The sequence below is a fragment of the Pantherophis guttatus genome, chromosome 7 (assembly GCF_059756535.1).
Source record: "Pantherophis guttatus breed Tessera chromosome 7, ASM5975653v1, whole genome shotgun sequence".
NCBI lineage: Eukaryota > Metazoa > Chordata > Lepidosauria > Squamata > Colubridae > Pantherophis > Pantherophis guttatus.
In genome coordinates, this window is record NC_142069.1 from 42,653,533 (window position 1) to 42,672,539 (window position 19,007).

General features: G+C 33.7%; 1 protein-coding gene across 1 annotated transcript in view; it reads right to left on the reverse strand.

The window, feature by feature from the left end:
• PTPRQ (protein tyrosine phosphatase receptor type Q) overlaps nt 1–19,007 on the reverse strand; it is a 114,256-nt gene that overhangs the window by 80,342 nt on the left and 14,907 nt on the right. Inside the window, exons 13-23 of the mRNA XM_087874315.1 lie at nt 18,401–18,551; nt 17,087–17,193; nt 15,594–15,691; nt 11,493–11,658; nt 9,419–9,679; nt 6,851–7,011; nt 5,903–6,014; nt 5,134–5,360; nt 4,051–4,120; nt 3,075–3,274; nt 1,547–1,781 (exon numbers count right to left, since the gene is read on the reverse strand). Of these exons, the coding sequence (XP_087730441.1) occupies nt 1,547–1,781; nt 3,075–3,274; nt 4,051–4,120; nt 5,134–5,360; nt 5,903–6,014; nt 6,851–7,011; nt 9,419–9,679; nt 11,493–11,658; nt 15,594–15,691; nt 17,087–17,193; nt 18,401–18,551 (1,788 nt within the window). The remainder of the gene's footprint in view (nt 1–1,546; nt 1,782–3,074; nt 3,275–4,050; nt 4,121–5,133; nt 5,361–5,902; nt 6,015–6,850; nt 7,012–9,418; nt 9,680–11,492; nt 11,659–15,593; nt 15,692–17,086; nt 17,194–18,400; nt 18,552–19,007) is intronic.

Below are 19,007 nucleotides of genomic sequence, written 5' to 3' on the forward strand. Positions count from 1 at the left end.
CTGACCAGTTCTGGAGAACCGGTAGTGGAACTTTTGAGTAGTTCGGAGAACCGGTAGTAAAAATTCTGACTGGCCCTACCCCCATCTATTCTCTGCTTCCCAAGTCCCAGCTGATCAGAAGGAAATGGGGATTTTGCAGTATCTTTCCCCTGGATTGGGGAGGGAATAGAGATTTTACAGTATCCTTCCCCTGCCATGCCCACCAAGCCATGCCCACCAAGCCATGTCCCACCCACCAAGCCACACCCACAGCACCGGAAGTAAAACAAATTTGAAACCCACCACTGAACTTACCTAAGGAACATTATCAACTAATTTGCAAGTCCAGTGCTATCTTTAGTGAAGTAGCTGGATATAAAAATGGCAAGCACTCACTTATTTAACATACAGTTGCTGTATTTTTATTTGTGATTGGGTTACTAAGCATTTTGACTTGAATAGATGGAAAGTAAAATTGGTTACCTCGTTATAAAAGTATGCTGAGTTGTCCCATATTTATGAAGGATTTCATTATTTCTTTTTTCAATTATGGAAACTAAGCCAATATTAAGCTTAAACTAGAGCAAAGGTGTCAAACTCAATCGTGTCAGGTGACATCATGTGATGTATCATGTGTTTTGCCTTTGTGGAGCTGGGGTGGGCTTGGCCTGCACATGATGTATCTGACACGCGGCCACCAGTTTGTCACCCCTGAACTAGACAAAAATGTGTGTTTTAGTAGCATTGTAAAGCATATCTTTCCGTCTGTTTTAAAGAAATGGATCTTTCTGAAAATATGGGCAATATGAACTGAAAAGACAGTGGAGATTAGGGAAATGTACCACAATTCAAATCCTAATCAGATTGGATTTGAAATTGGATCTGAAATTAAGATGGAATACTGTTACACTTTTCTCATTACAAATTACTTTTCTCTCCATTGTTTGTTTCAATCAAAGTATAATAAGCAGCATGGAAAAATATGCTGCTACAACTCCCTTTAATTGATTAGTTTTGGACATTGATAATTTCAAATACTAATTTGTACTTCATATGTCCCTTTCCCTTTCATGTATGAGCTTGAGAAATTGCCTGTAAAGACTCAGAGGGAGATAAGATATCTACTCATTGGTCTATACAATAATGTATATCATGCAGTTTTAAAAACTTCAATATAATTAAATTTTTATTGCAAAAAAGGTTTTTTTATTTTAATGTGCTTCAAATGATTCACCACATGTGTCTTATATGATTAAATAAAATGCAAATACCTACACTGAACCAACTACAATTTTCATTCAGATTTCTCACTGACAGCCATACCTTCTCTTTCCTGCATTTGTCTGTAGGACAGATCCTTTATTCTCTTAAATCCCAGGGACAACAGAAGAATAAAACTTGATCCATTCCTTATATAAGGACAGAAAGCAATAAACCCAAAAATATATTTCTGGAAGATAAATTGTCCTACAATAAATTCTGAAATATATTCATTCAAGATTTGCCAGTTGCAAATGCTGTCCATATTGATTTCCCTTCTTAACTTTGTTAGCTGAAGAATATGTACCTGATTCTGGTGTCCTGACAATTGCACTGTCGATATAACCTGCTTCAGTGGTTACTGCTGAAACTTCAAAAAGATAAGTTGTGTATGGCCTAAGATTAGTCACGACAAAACTGACAGGTTCATTCCAGACTGAACTCATTGCCTTGGGAGCAATTGTACTTGAGGTAAACGTAGTTGTTTTACTAGACGTAGTTGAAGGAGTGGTAGTACTCCATAAAAATGATTCACTGTTATCCTGTAAAGACAAACATTGAAATAAAAACAATTACTTTTGTGGCTATTTTTATTGTTTTGATATTTTAATTGTTTTAAAATTTTAGAATTGTAAGCATTTGTAAATTGCTTTTCAGATTTATTTTATTCCAATGAAACATAGGAGTAAAAACTGTTTTCATGTTTTTAGTATGCCAATGTTGAAAAAGTTTTTCAATGTATACATATTGTAAAAATGCACTAGACACTGATGCAGATGGATAAAAATTCAAAAACTATAGGATAAACTTAACTTGATAATGCCAAACAATTGGTCAATGCACATATTTTCTTATTTGATTATTTCAAAAAATATGTTGTTATATAAATGTCTGTCAAATTATGCAGCTCACATTGTGAAGTACTTTATCTATATATTAATTTACTATTTGGAATTGCACATGCTTATGAGAACCAAAATACATCAGTGTTGAATACATCATCATCATCATCATCATCATCATCATCATCATCATCATTATTATTATTATTATTATTATTATTATTATTATTGGATTAAGCTTTTCTGTAGAATGCTTTAAAGTTAAACAAAACAGGACATATGCACCTTCAAGAGTGGTATTCATATGTGACAAATTAAAATGCCTTTGTTTTCATAACTGTTGAAATAGAGAAACTGACCTTTTGGATTTTACCATCTAAATTTGATGAGCATAAGATTTTGCCATTGATGTATACAAATTCAAGGAGGCACTTTGAAATAGTATGTTTTTGCTACAAGGAAAATTCGAATTTTTAAAAATGCTGCATTCCAGATCATCTGAAATCTGGATCAGACTTTATAGGTGGATACTATAATTTCACTTACTCTATCAAATGCAATCAATATTAATTGATGACTAAGATGACAATATTTTCATTTATTTATAACTTTGAAATGGTTTACAAGAAAACAATCAAAATGTAAACATAAAAAGGATAAAAAAGCTAAAAGCAAAACAAGAAAGAAAATCCAAACCAAAAACCTAAAAGAAGAATTTAAAAAGAAAACAATTCAAATAAAAAACATTAAAATTCAATCTAAAATACCAAAGAAATAAAATGTTTGCCTGTAATTAAAAGGACAATAAAGTAAGTTATTTTATTCTTCCATTCATGCTTTAGAGATCTCCCATCAGTTTTGCTCTTAGGATCTCTTATACTTTGCAACCATCACTCTGATTTTTTTTTACTGTGAATTTTGAACTGAAACATGGGCAGTCCTGAAGAATCAACTTTTATTTTTATCTATAACTAGCATGTTTTACATACTCACATTGCATTCTGGTAACCTGCCAGACAAAAGATCTTCCACTTTAACAGAGACATCCTTCACTATTATTCCACTTCTTGCGTGCTTTACACTAATTTTGAAACTAGTTATTTTTCCATTTGGCTGTTGTGGCAAGAACCAAATCAGATTTACAGCTGAGTGGTTGAAAGCTTCAACTGTGAGATTTACCACTTTACCAGGTGCTTGGAAAGGAGCAGCAAAATAAAAAAGAAAGAATGTATTTGACTTATTTTAAATAGACTCTATTAAAAACAGTATTCTGTTACTACTGCTGCATTACAGGAAGAGCAAATTGAGCTCATACACTGTTGTATTCTAGGATGCCAAACATAAATGACAGATTTCCTTAGTCCCTGGACAGAACAAGATTTTCAGGTTCTGCGAAAATTTTATCTACAGCAAACTATGAAATATATAATTATTATATATTTTAGAATTAGAATTGAAAAGATATCAAAGGACATCATTGACTATATAAAACTATTTGAATGTAAACAATGGTATATATTTGGATATATTTGCTTAAATATGAATAAAATATTTGTGGGTTTTTTTAAATCAGCTGTTAAATTGTCAAAATTTTATGCAATTTCTTCAGGATATTTGTTGAAAGTTTGTCATTTCAGTGAATCTGTCATACTGAATGTCAACAAATAACAAAATCTAAGTTTACAGAATAAGCTTAAATCTGAAGATAAATTTAGCATTGTATTATTAAATTGTATTAAGTTTTCAACAGTGTATAAATGAAAAAGATTGACCTTTAAGTGTATTTGACTGAATTTATGTAACATAAGTTTCTATCCACATATTGTATATGTAAGAAACTTAACATTTAATTTGAAAACAAAAATAATGTTCTCCTAATAACATGTGATTCAGCACAATTTGGCTCTTCAGGTCCAAGCATATTATGTAGCCTGACAAAATTATTAAGAGATGTCATAAACCAAGTTACCACTTTCTGCAGTTTGAAAGAGAAATGGCTCACTAAATATTCCAATGCCAGCACTATTTTCAGCAGCAACCTGCAAGAGGACAAAATCAGTGAGAACTATGATTGCATTTTAAGTGAAACAAACAAACAATTTTCATGCAAACTATCAAATTAATGTATGCTTCTGTGAGGAAAAAGTACCCAATAAAAACAGAAGATGGAAATCATTTGAATGTTCTCCACATGTTCTTTACTAAGTGATATGCATGGTATGAATGATTCCTTTTTTTCTCAATGAAATTAAAATGTGTGTGATAAAGGCACCACTGGATCCATACATTGTCATTATGGGAATTGCTCGATTTGAGATATTGCTTGAACAGTTATGACATATTCAACAGTTATGACGTATTTAACAAATTACACTTAAATATAACTTATCTGGTACATTTTATACATAGAGACGTTTGATGCAGAATTGCAATATGAATATACTGAAATATCACCCGAACTATCCTGAAATTGTCCTGATTATGAGATTCTTCTCAAACTAATCTTTATCTTTGTCTTGAACAACTTATCGGACTTTTGAAAGTTGGCATCTTGTTAGACTGTGTTAGACTGGAACTTTCAGGAAAGCTATTACTCTTGTCTTTTTAAACTTTTGCATTATATAAAAAATGAACAGATGTATAAGAAATGTGTACAGTAGAATAAGAAATATATTATTCTTATCAAATAAAATGCACTGGGACAAAAACAGAGAAAGGAAGGGGAGGGGAGGGGAGGGAAGGGAAGGGAAGGAGCAGTTTATTAAAATCCATAAGAACACCACCAGTTCTGGAAATTAACATACTTTCTCACTGTATTAAATGACTAAATGCAAAGCCTTCCATTAGAGAGCACAACTGAAGTGAAACTGAGGTGAAATTACGTGCCTGCAGTTAGATTTACATTCATTATAATTTGAATATGTGGCATATATATATATATATATATATATATATATATATATATATATAAATGCTTTGATGCTTACAAATTTCAAAAAGTAAAATACTTCATTTTAAATTATATTTTAGAAATAGTAAAATATAAATTTACCTGAATTTCATAAGTTGTTCCAGGATTAAGGTTGGTTAGTAGAACTTCCAAACTATCTGGTTTTGTTGTAACTTGGGTGTAAATATTTTGCATCCACGGACAAACCTCTTTATATTTAACTATGTAGGATATAATTCTCCCGTTTGGGAAATGTGGTGTATTCCACGAAAGGAGAATTCCTGCAGATCCAACTTTTTCCCCGGCAAGGAAAACAGGAGGTCCTGGATCTGTATAAATTACACATTTTTACATTAAACCTAGATATTCTTTAGCTACTGGAGAATAAGGACAGAGTTTGCCAGTTTTTAAGCATCAAAGAACAGCAAATATGAAGTTGGCTTTTTTTAAACTTCATGAAAGATAATAAATTGCCTTTTGGAACATCAAGTACATTCTTTCTCTAAGAATTTTAATGGAATGCTGTAATATTCACAGACAAACAGCTTCTAATGCCAGTTCACTTTTTTAAGCTCATTATTAAAGCATCTGTATGCATTTGGGTTCTCTGCCTAAAATTGTATGGAAGAGTTTGCCAAGACATTTTTGAATACTCATATTTTGGCAAGTGTGTTTTAAATCATGATATTTTTCAAAGGGTAATTTTCTCTTCAACTATGCACCTCTGGAATTACTTCTTTAAAATAAATCTTTTTTCAATTACTTTAGAGCAAGCACTGTGAACAATTTCAGTTTGCAAAGCAGAAAATTAGATACATATTTTTGAGACATTTTGATAAAACACTCAAGTGCAATTTTGCCATAAACTCACTAGTTACATTAGTTGTCACTGTTCTGCTGACAGGTAAACTATACACTGAAGAGGAAACCGAAGAAACAGTCACATTATATATTGTCCCAGGAGTGGTATTCGAAATTTCAGCCTAGAATGTGAAATTAAGATTTAGAACTTTAAATCTCTCAATTTAACAAAAGCAAATAAAGCATTGAATAAATCAATAATACATTCACATAGCTAGTATTCATAACATTTAAAAAAAACATACATTACTCTTAGGTATAAGCTGTCAATTCAAAAATGTTTTAAAAGCAGTAGTTAATAGTTCATTTTAATGGCCCTGTTTATTTGTAGGATTCTGCAGTTTTAAGTAACAAAACTAATTAGACTGTTCATATCAACTGAGATATCCTGAGATGACCTAAGGAAATATACTATCATTGTCATTGAAATATAATCTACATTAATCAACACTCAACATTCATATGAAATACCTGTGCCTTTGTAGGTCCAATAAAAAACAGAAGCAAGAAAACATGAAAAATCATGGTTTGTATGTATGTATGCATTTATATATATATCCAAATACTGCAATCAAACAGTGCTCTTAAAACTTTGTGATGGCTTATGAGAGAAATGTTGCCTGCATTAATGATTTAAGTCTAGATCTCCCTGGCAAGTACACAATTAATGAACTTGTATTACTCAATAGCTCAGCCCTGCCTTTGTTAAAATATTCATGAACACTTAAATGACTAGCTAGAGGTCTAAGGTAGACTTTGTAAAAGTATCATGACTGTTGTTAAGGCAACAAAGAATAGATGTTGAAATCTGCTCTCATAAATTTGGTACATGTACTTTCGCATTCCCAACCCAGCTTAAAAGCCACAAGATAGAATGTCACGCTATGCCAATTGTGCTGTTTGTGCAGCTTATAAACAAATTTGAATTACAACACTATAAACAAAAGCCCTCACATACCTGATACTCTCCACCTCCCATATCTTGGAGAGAAACAAAGCCATGAGGAGGTGCAAGCTGCACATGAAACTGTTCTACATATCCATTCGGCAGCCTCCAGTGCAAAGAAAAGGAATGTGAGGACACATTGAAAACTGTCAGTTTCTGTGGCTTTTCAGGGTCTTAAAATAAAATATATATATACATTGATCTTTCCATTAAGAAAGATTATTATCAAAACATTAAGTTCTAAATAAATTAGCTCCAGTACATAGATCTTTGCATGCATCAATATGTCATAAGCTATATACCCATGATGGTGAACCTATGGCACGTGTGCCAGAGGTGGCATGCAAAGCCCTCTCTGTGGGCACGTGCACCATCGCCAGCTGCTATTCTGGGTTCCATTGAGTGCATGCGTTCTGGACACTGGTCCACTGCGTACTAGCCAGCTGCTCTCTTCCGGGTTCCAGTGCACGCATGTGCACTAACCAGCTGCTCTCTTCTGGGTTCCAGTGCTCCGGCACTTGGTGCCAAAAAGGTTAGCCGTCACTGCTATATACTATTAAGATGTTTAAATCCCAACTTTTTTTTTCTATTTGCCTTTAAGTTAGTCTTGACTCTAGGCAATTGTTTGGACAAATCCCTGAAGTTACAGGGAAGTGGTCATCAAGAAGAAGTCACCCAGCTGGCATTGTGCCCAAGGTGGGACTAGAGTAGTGATGGCAAATCTTTTTGATTCAGTGTATCAAAAATTCAGAAAATGCTTAACCTGACTCTCCTGGCATATTATCTCTCCCTGCACATAAGAATATGAATGCTCTTAAAGAAGATAAAGTTTACCCCACAGCTGTTTTTGCTGGGTATAATTACAGATTGTACGGTTATAGAGACTAATTTGATTTTAAATTTAATAACTGCAGCAAGACTTTTGGTGGCGCAGTATTGGAAGAAGGAAGATTTGCCTACGATTGAAGAATGAACACTAAAAGTAGCAAATTTAGCAGAGATGGCCAAAATTTCAGCATATTTGAAGGACTATTCAAATGAAAGATATATTTTGGAATGGAGAAGATGGATTCACTATATTCAAAACAAATATCGGACTAAAAAGTTTCAAATAGAAAAGTACTTATATTTAGCCAAGTAAAAGGGGAGTTAAAGCACAAAAGGAAGATAAGAGTCTATAGATGGTTAGTTTATGTTAGTATATGTTTGTTGAATGCTATACCCTGTATTTTGCTCTGGGAAGTCGGGGGAGGGCAGGGTTGGGGAGGGAGGTGGGATGTGGGATGGGAAAATATTTGTAAAATTCTCTAAAACTTTTCAATTAAAAAAAAAGAATATGAATGCTCTTGTAGGACTCACCCATAGACCTTCTGAAAGTTGCATAAGAGAGAAATACTCTTGCATGGCCTGTCGCGCCTCTGAAAATCATGCAAGAACAGGTTCCGTTCTTTTGTAATTTTCAGAGGCTCTAGAGCAGGGATGTCAAACTTGTGGCCTGTGGGCCAGATGCATCATGCACTGGCCATTCCCACCCTGGTTTAGCAAAGGGGGGAAAAGTCACAATACGTCACATGATAACGTGACAACATGAGTTTGACACCCCTGCTCTAGAGGCAGAGTAAGAGCACGGCCTTCTCATGTGACTTCCAGAGGCTCCAGGGGCTGTATAACAGCACACCACATTCGCATGCAACCTCTGCAGCCTCAAAATTGAGCAAAAAAGGGGCTACTGGCATGCAATCAAAAATGACATTGCAGGACAACCTGTGACACACGTATCATACGTTTACCATAACCAGATTAGAACTCATGATCTTCCAGTAGTCTGATGCTTAACTACTATGCCAAACCAATTCTCTTAAATTCCCATTATCTGTTCATAAATGGAACATATTAAGTAAATATTATAAATAATTTAATCCCTATTTTTATTATCAAAACATACCATTTTGCAGGAGAATAACTGTTACAGTAGAAAATATTCACAGTACTCATTCTTAAATCAAGATTAGAACCTGGTCAATGGAAAACAAATCATGAATGATTTTGAACTTGAGATATCTCTTCTTGTACTTGTGTAATCTTATTCCTAAAATGTGCTTCTCTTTTAGTCCCTCTATTTACAATTTTGCAACTTTCCACAGAAGTATTATGAGCCGCAGTGACACTGGCTAGACTGCGGTACTGCAAGCTACTTCTGCTGACTGCCTGCAATTTGGCAGTTCAAATCTCATCAGGCTCATGGTTGACTCAGCCTTCTATCCTTCTGAGGTGGGTAATATGAGGATCAAAATTGTTGGGGGCAATATGCCGATTCTGTAAACCGCTTAGAGAGGGCTGAAAAGCACTGTAAAGCGGTATATGCTATTGCTATTTCATGCAAGAAGGCACATCATTACATAATTATTTGCCAAACAATCTTTTTAGCATTTGCACCATTTCCAAGATAGTTGTCTATTTTCTTAGTCCATCAAATGATAAAACAATTTATACTTTTCCACAAAACCCTAGTGTAAGATGTTTTGAAACTGATTCTAGTAGCATATTTGTCAACAATTCCCAACATAGAAATTCACAAACCTGTCACAAATTCTGTAAAGGAAACTGCACTTTCAACACTGCCTTTTACTCTCTGCAAAGTGAAGTTATAAATGCTACCAGGAGTCAGATTTGTAATGGTGTGATGAGTCTCAGGATCGAAAATAGCATATTCCTTTGTGAATGTCTTGTTTGATACAGATGCTTTGTAATGGCTGAAGTCAGTCTCACTTGGATTCCATGTTAATTTAGCAGAGGTTGTATTTCTCAGTGTTAAGGTTAGACCACATATCTTCATTGGTTCTGAACAAAATTGGGAAAAAAGAGGCAATATATGTGGAAAAGCAACCAAATATTGAATAAATACATTTCTCTTGAGTAAAACAACTAGAAACTTTCTTACAACACTTTGACATTGCTGTGAGAATGAAATTAACTCTTTCAAATGCAATCTGATAATAGTTAATTATTGTCAGATGACAATTCCAATGCAATGAACGTAGAAGGCTGATATCATTCTTGTTTCTCAGCCGTTTTTTAAAAATGTCATTGGACAAAATAATTGGTCACTATTTGGAGTCAATCTTAATTTCTTCTCTGCAATTAAGATTTTGCAATTTAGCAAAAAGTAGTTTTTGCACTCCATGTATTGCCTGGTGTGTGTGTGTGTGTGTGTGTGTGTGTGTGTGTGTGTGTGTGTGTGTATGTACAGGAAAAAAAAACTTAGCTTACTTTTGGTTTAGTATGTGTGATCAAAATTATGTATTTTATCTTTGTATTATTTCTGGATGTTGTCTGGTTACATTTGCCAGTACAGACAAAGACGCACTATGTTAACCTCTTTCCAGCTCTTATTTTTGGGAATTATGCCATCCCTCAAGGCATTTGAAGCAGCAAGTCGACCATGTTATGTGCAATCCTAAGAAGATAGTTTGCAGTCCCCACAAGTCCAACATAACAAAATGCCTAAAATTCCGCCCCTTCTGCTTGCTTTCGATGGTCTCAGTCAACTGAATGGCCATTGCTATTCAGCAGACTAAACACCATTTCCAAGAGCCTTGGTGGTGCAGCGGACTAAAGTGCTGTTAAGTAGTACTTAGCTGCCAGCTGCCTGCAATTACTGCAAGTTCAAATCACACCAGGCTCAAGGTTGACTTAGCCTTCCATCCTTCCGAGGTAGGTAAAATGAGGACCCGGATTATGGAGGTAATAAGCTGACTTTGTATAAAAAGAACACCGCTTGGGGGCCCCGAAAGCCCTACTAAGCAGGTATATACAAAAGTATGAAGGCTATTGCTTAACACATTGTAAGCCACCCTGAGTCTCTGGAGAAGGGCGGCATATAAATCGAACCAATAAATAAATACCAATAAATTTCCAGGGTTATAAAACATGTCCTTCACACAAAGGTATCTGCTTTAAATATGCAGGCTCCCATGAAATCTACTAGCTTCTCAACACCAACTCTCAGCCTTTTTATCCATTTGGGGAGGGAGGCACATAATCCAAGTTTCTTGAGAAACTTTGGTATAGGATTGCAATTTCTAACATGGTAATACATATGTATAGTGGGCTTAATCATAAATTGTTCAACTCTGTAAAATAATATGGCTCAGGAATGCAGCCCTTTTTAGCTAAACTATTATAATTCTGGTAAAATTATAAATGAAAGTAAATTCTAGTAAAATCATTTTATTTCTGCGGCCCAGTGGTTAGTACTTCTGCTGATCACCAGCTGCCAGCAGTTTGGCAGATCGAATCTCACCAGGCTCAAGGTTGACTCAGCCTTCCATCCTTCCAAGGTGGGTAAAATGAGGACCCAGATTGTTGGGGGTAATATGCTGACTCTGTAAACTGCTTAGAGAGGGCTGTAAAGCATTATGAAGCAGTATATAAGTCTAAGTGCTATTGCTATTTCTGTTTTGGAGTGACTACTGGTAGTGGTATGTATTTTATGTGGTCTATGATTGAAGTATTATATATGAAATACATACATATATATTTATAAAATTTTAATTGTAATTTCAGTCGTAGACCAGCATAAAACTAATAACAGTTAATGTAAAACAGAAATAATTTGTTAACATAAAATTAAAATAATGTATCAGACAATTACTTGTAGTAATTTTTATCTTCGCAGGAATGCTGACAGCTTGTCCTCTTATTGTCTTTACTTGAAAAATGTATTCAACTCCAGGCATGAGGTTTTTTACTACAGCCCTGTTATCAGACATTATTGTTGTTTGAAGAGTTTTGTTGCTGATTATCAAGCAATAAGAAAGCTAGGAAAAAGAAAATACTTTCACATCATATTCTAGTAATATTTAAATACAATTTTAAAGGTAGCACAGCAAAGAGAATGCACTGCAGATTAGAACCAAAAAATTTAATGGATGTAAGCTAATAGTCATATAAAAGTTCAGAAATTACTACAAAGAATAAATTCTATAGCAATGTTCTTGTCAAACAAGAGATATTAGAAAATATGTCTATACTGACATTACTAAATTCATTAAGCAGTTACTTACTGCTATGTAGTAAGCAGTTACTTACTACATAGTAATTACTATGAAACAATGATTCTGCAATCTTGCCCTTGCTTTATATGCTGGCGTCGCTGCTTTTTGTTTTTTATTTTAAAAATTTACACAGGTAAATCATTTAGATAAATCCACTTTCCTATGGCTTTCTAATCAAGATGTTAAAAGTAAACAAAGCCTAAGTATATATGCGTTTTGCTTGCTTATTTTTTAAAAAATCAAAGGATGATATATACAGCAACAGCCAGCAATCTATTTTATATCTGTGAAGTAGGAATCAATGATACATTTCTGATCATAAGTTTATCCCATCATATGATATTCCTGTCTTTTCTGGCAGCATAGAGAGCTGTGGTGGTACAGTGGTTAGAATTCAGAACTGCAGGCTAACTCTATACTGCCAGAAGTTTGATTCTCTCCTGCTCAAGGTTGACTCAGTCTTCCATCGTTCCAAGGCTGGTAAAATGAGGACCCAGGTTGTTGGGGACAATATGCTGACTCTGTAAACCACTTAGAGAGGACTGTAAAGCACTATGATGTGGTATATAAGTCTAAGTGCTATTGCTATTTTAGGAGTCTAGAGTTCTATTCCAAAGCCCATTCCTGCCAGATGTATTATGGAAACAAGTCGGCTCTGTTTTATTTTATTTATTTATTTGTTACATTTATTTGCTACCTATTTCTCTGTGGGGCTACTCTAGGCAGCTTATAACTATGCTGCTAGATCAGACATGTCAAACATGCGACCTGCAGGTCGGATCCGGCCCACACAGGCCACGCCCACCCCAACCCTACAAGGGCAAAAAAATCCAGTTTGACATCCCTTTGCTACATTGTACATTCAGGCAATAAAACTGTAGGGTTGATTATACAATAGCATGTTTATTAACCTGAATGTAAAGCTTTGTGTAAATCTAAGAGTATCAAACAGCAAAATGCCAGAATTATTCTCTCTATTGCAATGTTTCATGAGTGTTTCCATATAAACTATACAAACATTCACTATACCTATCTTTCAGTTTATGTACAGCTTATAGTGTGGGGAAATAACAGTCTGCAATAATGAATCCTCTGTGGGTCATATTTATACATAAATTTCAAATTTCTTTTCTTTTTTAAATTAATTTTTGTTCTGGTGTCCATTCTCTCATCTTTAGTCAATTTTTTTTATTTATTTATTTATAAGTATAAACTAAACAGAACAATGAAACGTACAAAACATAAAAACATATAAACATCAATTTCAATACATGTCCAGTTTGTCGCAACTATAATATACATTTCTCTTTGTATTTTGACTCTTCCTTATTTGGTCATTCCCTTTTATCTATCTAATATTGATCTTTGTTAACCTATGTCTGTTCTTTGTTTCCATCATATTATATTTGGTCATTTTATTTACTTCCTATTGCTTCATCTCTTTCCTATCTTTCAACCAACTATACCACTTTTCCCATATTAAGTAAAAGTCATGTTCTTCCCTATTTTGTAATTCCTTTGTGAGTCTATCTAATTCCGCACATTCCATAATTTTATTGATTACTTTATCTGGTGTTGGTATATCACTACTCTTCCAGTGTTGCGCGTATAGTATTCGTGCTGCTGTTATCATATGTATAATTAAATAGGTTGTTTCTTTTTCATAGTATCCATTCACTATGCCTAATAAGAAGCTTTCTGGTCTTAGTTCTATCTTTTGGTGTGTTATTTCCTCTATTTGTATTTTGATCCTTTGCCAATATTGTTTCGCCATTGGGCAGGTTCACCACATATGGTAATAGGTGCCTTTGTGGTGGTTGCATTTCCAACATGTTGATGGCATGCCGGGCAACATTCTTGCCAATCAATTTTTAGTCAATTTTTGTTGTTGTTTTGTTCTGTTGTTTCACTTTTATAAAAGTACCAAGAATTATATTTGGAATATTTGAAATTTTAAGGCCTATACAAGAATTGCTTTTATTTATGCAAATGATCTGCTCCCTAAATGCACTTTGCAAGTATATTCTATCTGGGTTAGCACAACCTCATTAATTATAAAAAATGAAATTGCTTTGGAATCAGTCATTTCCTGAATCACCTCTTCACTCTGTATTATGGGTGGAGTCTGAGCTTGTTTATTTCCATCCAGAATTTGACACTGATGAAACACCTGATCATAATTTCATCCATGTTTTCAACCATGTCTTCCACTGGATCTGAGTGAAGCTTCACAATGGATTATTATCTGTATGTTTCCAACACTCCACTCCAAAACAATGGAATAACTTTTCCATTTGGTTCCTGAAGATATTAACAAGATAGTAGAAATCTAGGAACACATGACTGATGCATAACCAATGCATCCAAGGGTCTAAAATATTGTCCCTGCAACCATCAACTGGACTACTTGATGGCATAGCAATGAAGAACTTTTTATCCATTAAGGTTTTCTCACAAGGCATCCATGAGAACAACAAATGCAATGTCTGTACTATGTCTAGGTCTGAATCCAGTTTCCACAGATCTTGTTGAATGTCTTAGGGAGCTTTAGTAATTGTCATTCACCACTTTTTCAATACCCATCCTCAAAACAAAATTAGAAAAAAGATAGCAGGAATGGCCTCTTAAGAGGACAGACCAACTTTAGAACCTTTCCTTTTAAGCAGGCATTGATTACTGAGATGAACTCCTCATTCCATCACTGGTCTTAACTAGACAGGTAAAAAGAGGAAAAGTCTGTACGTGGCAGAACTAATTTCACAAAGAACATGTTATATGAGACAGAGGACTGTAAAGTATACTCCAGAGTGATTGTCTCAGAAACAAAGATTGACCAAAATGAAAAAAACAAAAACCTATATCTATGTTAAGAATCTGTTATAAATATAGTTTAGTATTCATGTTATTTAGATTTGGTTAGCATTATCTAAATCCAAAACTATTAAAAACAAATGAATGAACTAGATGAGCCAAAAATAGGATATTAAAACACCAATATTATTTTTACACAATCAATGTCTGAGCTTGTAATGAAAATTGGATGAGTGGAAATGATTAATTTTAAATGATTGGCTACACAATCCTATTTGTACACCTGAACTTCGCTAAGCAACCACTATTTCAAAGCTTTGTTCATTAATATTTTACATTTAATCTAATTTATTCAGAAGAATTACTCTCTTGCATGGTTTCTTGCTCTGTAATATGTCATGCAATAATATGACATCACTGGGATTAATATGAAATGGTGGTTTTTTTCAATAAAGTATTAAAACATCCTTTCAGAGTACCATTTAAAAACATTGGCAAAAATACATACATACGCAGATACATTACAAATATTTGTTTCTGAATTGTTCTAAGATGAACAACAAAATAAATTTGTAATGGGTATTTTTCAGGTTTAGCTAAGTCAAATGAACAAAACAATTAGAAATCCTACAATTCTGTTAAATATAGTTGCATGGTTTTATAAATAAAGTCACTAAAGCTATAATTTGAAGAAATGTTTTTTAATAGAGGCTTTTAAAAAAAAATTCCATTTACAATTTTTCCCATGTCCCCACTTAGAACAACTGTCTATATTCTATTTTGCCGAACTGTGTAACACATGGGGTTGCTTTCAGCATATACTACTGAAAAAGCAAACATCTTTAATGATAAATCAGTCATAATTTTTTCCATTCTATTTTTGTTACCTCAAAATTATCAAAACCTCCATTAGGCAGTTCCCAAAACAAGTAAACTGTATTCTCTTCTATTCCCAAGGCATGTAAAGCTAAAGGTGGATCTGGGTCTGAAATAGAATTAAATAGGCAAATGTAGATATCAATGAAGTAAAAATAATTCAAATGAGATTTCTATCCATGAAAACAGTAACTATGCCGTGTTTCCCCGAAAATAAGACCCTGTCTTATATTTTTTGGAACCCCGAAATAAGTGCTTGGCCTTATTTTTGGGGAGGTCTTATTATTTTGGGTACATGGAGCAAGATGGGGCTCCTCTTGCCATCTTACCTGATTTCCAGCTCAGTGTTTAAATATTTTCGGGGACGGCTTATTTTCGGGGGGGGAGGCTTATTTTAGCGCATGCGCTCAAAAACCCAATTGGGCTTATTATCAGGGGATGTCTTATTTTTGGGAAAACACGGTACCATATTATAACCCCTGGGCATCATGATAACAAAAGTATCCAAAGAATCCTAAACAAACCGAAGACACAGGAGTCATTTATAGTGTGTATTACAAGAACTAAAAAAAAACACAAAACCAGTATGTGAAGCAACCAGAGAGACTATTAAGAGAAAACATCCATGAACATCAGCTGGCAGGCAGAAGGCATGATGAAAATCCCTTAATTTCACAACACACTGATAAATTCAGTCACACGTTCAGTTGGAAAACTGGAGACATCTTAGATCAAGATATAATTCAATTTCATCACACATCTGTTAATCAATACCCAGACAAGAAGGAACCAGTACCAGACAAAAAAATAACAATCAAGGAAGAAACAATACACTGAAAATGCAATACAATAAAACAAAACAATCCCCCAATCAAGGCTAGTAAGAAAAGCTACCACATATAAACAGCTAGCAAACTCCACTCCTCCATGCACTGATGATCTTACCTAGCTTGGTAGTTAAACATCTGCCAGAAAAGAAACAATATCAGAGAACATCAAAAAGGCAACAATACAAAAATGTTGTCTTTTCAATCCTGAAATATAACGAACACTGGAATTTTAATTGGGGATACAGTGTACTAAGAAATACCAGATTGGCTCAAATTTTTTTAAAGAAACAATATAAGATCAAAACATTATTAAATATGTTGATGGCCCAAAATCAATTGTTCAAGCAGTGCAAATTAATGATTAGCATGAATGGAAAGCTACATGCCTCTTCATCTATGCAATAATTGCTTTCCAGTCATTACCTCTGCTCTGAAATAAGAGTAACTTTTGTTGTGGTTAAATAGATATTTTGATTAAAATCACTACATTACTTTTGATAAAACAATGAGTGGAACAAAATAAAATAGTTTGTGACTAGATTATTTGTATAATCAAGGAGTATCTGGGTTTGAGATTCGTACTGTATATGGATTTTACAATGTGACTATGCCCTCAGGTAACTCTGTAAAACATAGCTTAAGATTTGTATTTATAAGGCATATAATTAACTTACCAGTTGTAACTCTCAGAAAAGTAGGGAAACTGTTCTTCAACCTGTTAGTAGTCACAATTTGAACAAAGTATTCTGTTCCTGAGGAAAGGCCATCAAATATGAACTTTCTACAATTAAGGAAAATAACATTATTATTGATATTAGGATGAAGCATTTTAAAGTTGGATGACATCAAACAGGGACAAATTAAAAATATGATACATTGCTGAAATAATTAACTGCACAGTTTGAGTAAGAAAAAAACCAAGAAAGCTAATGACTATTCACTATGCATTAAATCTCTGTAGCGATATTGATAGATTATTCCTGCCTTTCAGAAATGTAGCCAGAGGTTTACTGTAAATCAAACAAACTATTGAAGAAGAGTTGCATGTATTATATTACATAAAAGACAGCCAAGAACAAGCATTGATATACTTAAAAATTGAAACTTACTGAATGTGAAGGAAACAAAACGTGAAAATTGAAATAATGTAATAAAAGCCTGAACAGAATTCTGGCAAGGAAAAGCATAACATGGTTAATTTCTACAAAAGATATATGGGGAAGTGGATAAAGGCAAAACCTGGCAATGGCTTACAAATGGAACATTTAAAAAAGTAACTGAAGGTTTGATTTTGACTTCTCAAAGCAAGCTACTCAAACTAAAGCAATCAAAACCAAAACTGAAAAATTGTCAAATGATTCAAATTGCAGGGTATGCAAAGAGACAGAAAAAACAGTTTATCATATACTCAACTCATGCAAAAAGATTGCACAAGCTGATTATAAACAATGACATAACACAGTTGCAAAAATGATTCACTGGAATATCTGTAAAAATTATCATGTGACAAACCAGACTAAAAGATTGTGAAATTTCTGAATACAAACTGATAAAGTCTTGGACCATAACACCTCAGATTTAAACTGATGAAAGAGTGGAATAATTAAGGTGGCAATACCAGGTGATAGTAGAATAGAAGATAAAGAATTGGAGAAGGTCACAAAGTATCAGATTGTGAAAATCAAAATTGAATGATTATGGCATAAACCAGCTATAGTCCCAGTGTTTACAGGCACACTGGGTGTCATACAAAAAAATCTTAAAATGGTACTTAGAAAATATGCACATTTACAAAATTCCCATTGATTTACAAAATTCTGATTGATTTCTGTCAATCAGAAAAGGCAGAACTGTTTGGCTCCACCCATATACAACATCAATATAGTACATCATCTTCAAATGCTGGAAAAGGTAGAAAGAAAAAGAAGAGGATGAACAGTAGTAATGTGTATTGACTCAGCCACAGTCATGTTGTCTTCAAAAGGTACCTTTTATCTGATGATAATCTTTCTTCCTTGCTATAGTTTTTGCCAACCAAAGTAGTAATATATCCATCAACTATACCAAATGCTGGTGGCCAGGTAATAGTTATTGATCCAGAATTTTTACTCAAATTCATATATTTAACTGAGCTGGGCTCTATTAATGAAAGGGAAGAGTAAAATGATCAGTTCATATAAACCTATAGATCAATTTTTAAAATTTGATTACAACAGAGTTCAATATAAGATGACTGGCTATATAAATGTTTTAAATAAACAAATTTCCATTCAAGAAACACAAATGTTATTAATGCCTTAGGTAGCATCTATATTTTGAAGTTAAGTATTGTGTTAGCTCAGCCAATCTAACATTGTTATAGTTCTTTTTATGGTATAACCCAGTTGTCCAATTTTTGTGACTTTAACTGTTATCTATTTCTTGGATATTTCTACATTAGTTATTGAAATGACTCTTTGATAGATGAATAACTGCTAAAGTTCAAACTAATTCTTCTGAACTATGATATGCTTTTTCATAGTTTTATGTCTAGGTTTTGAGACATAATTCTTCAATATTTGTTTATCAAATGTAGGCACTGCCCATCTCATTGTC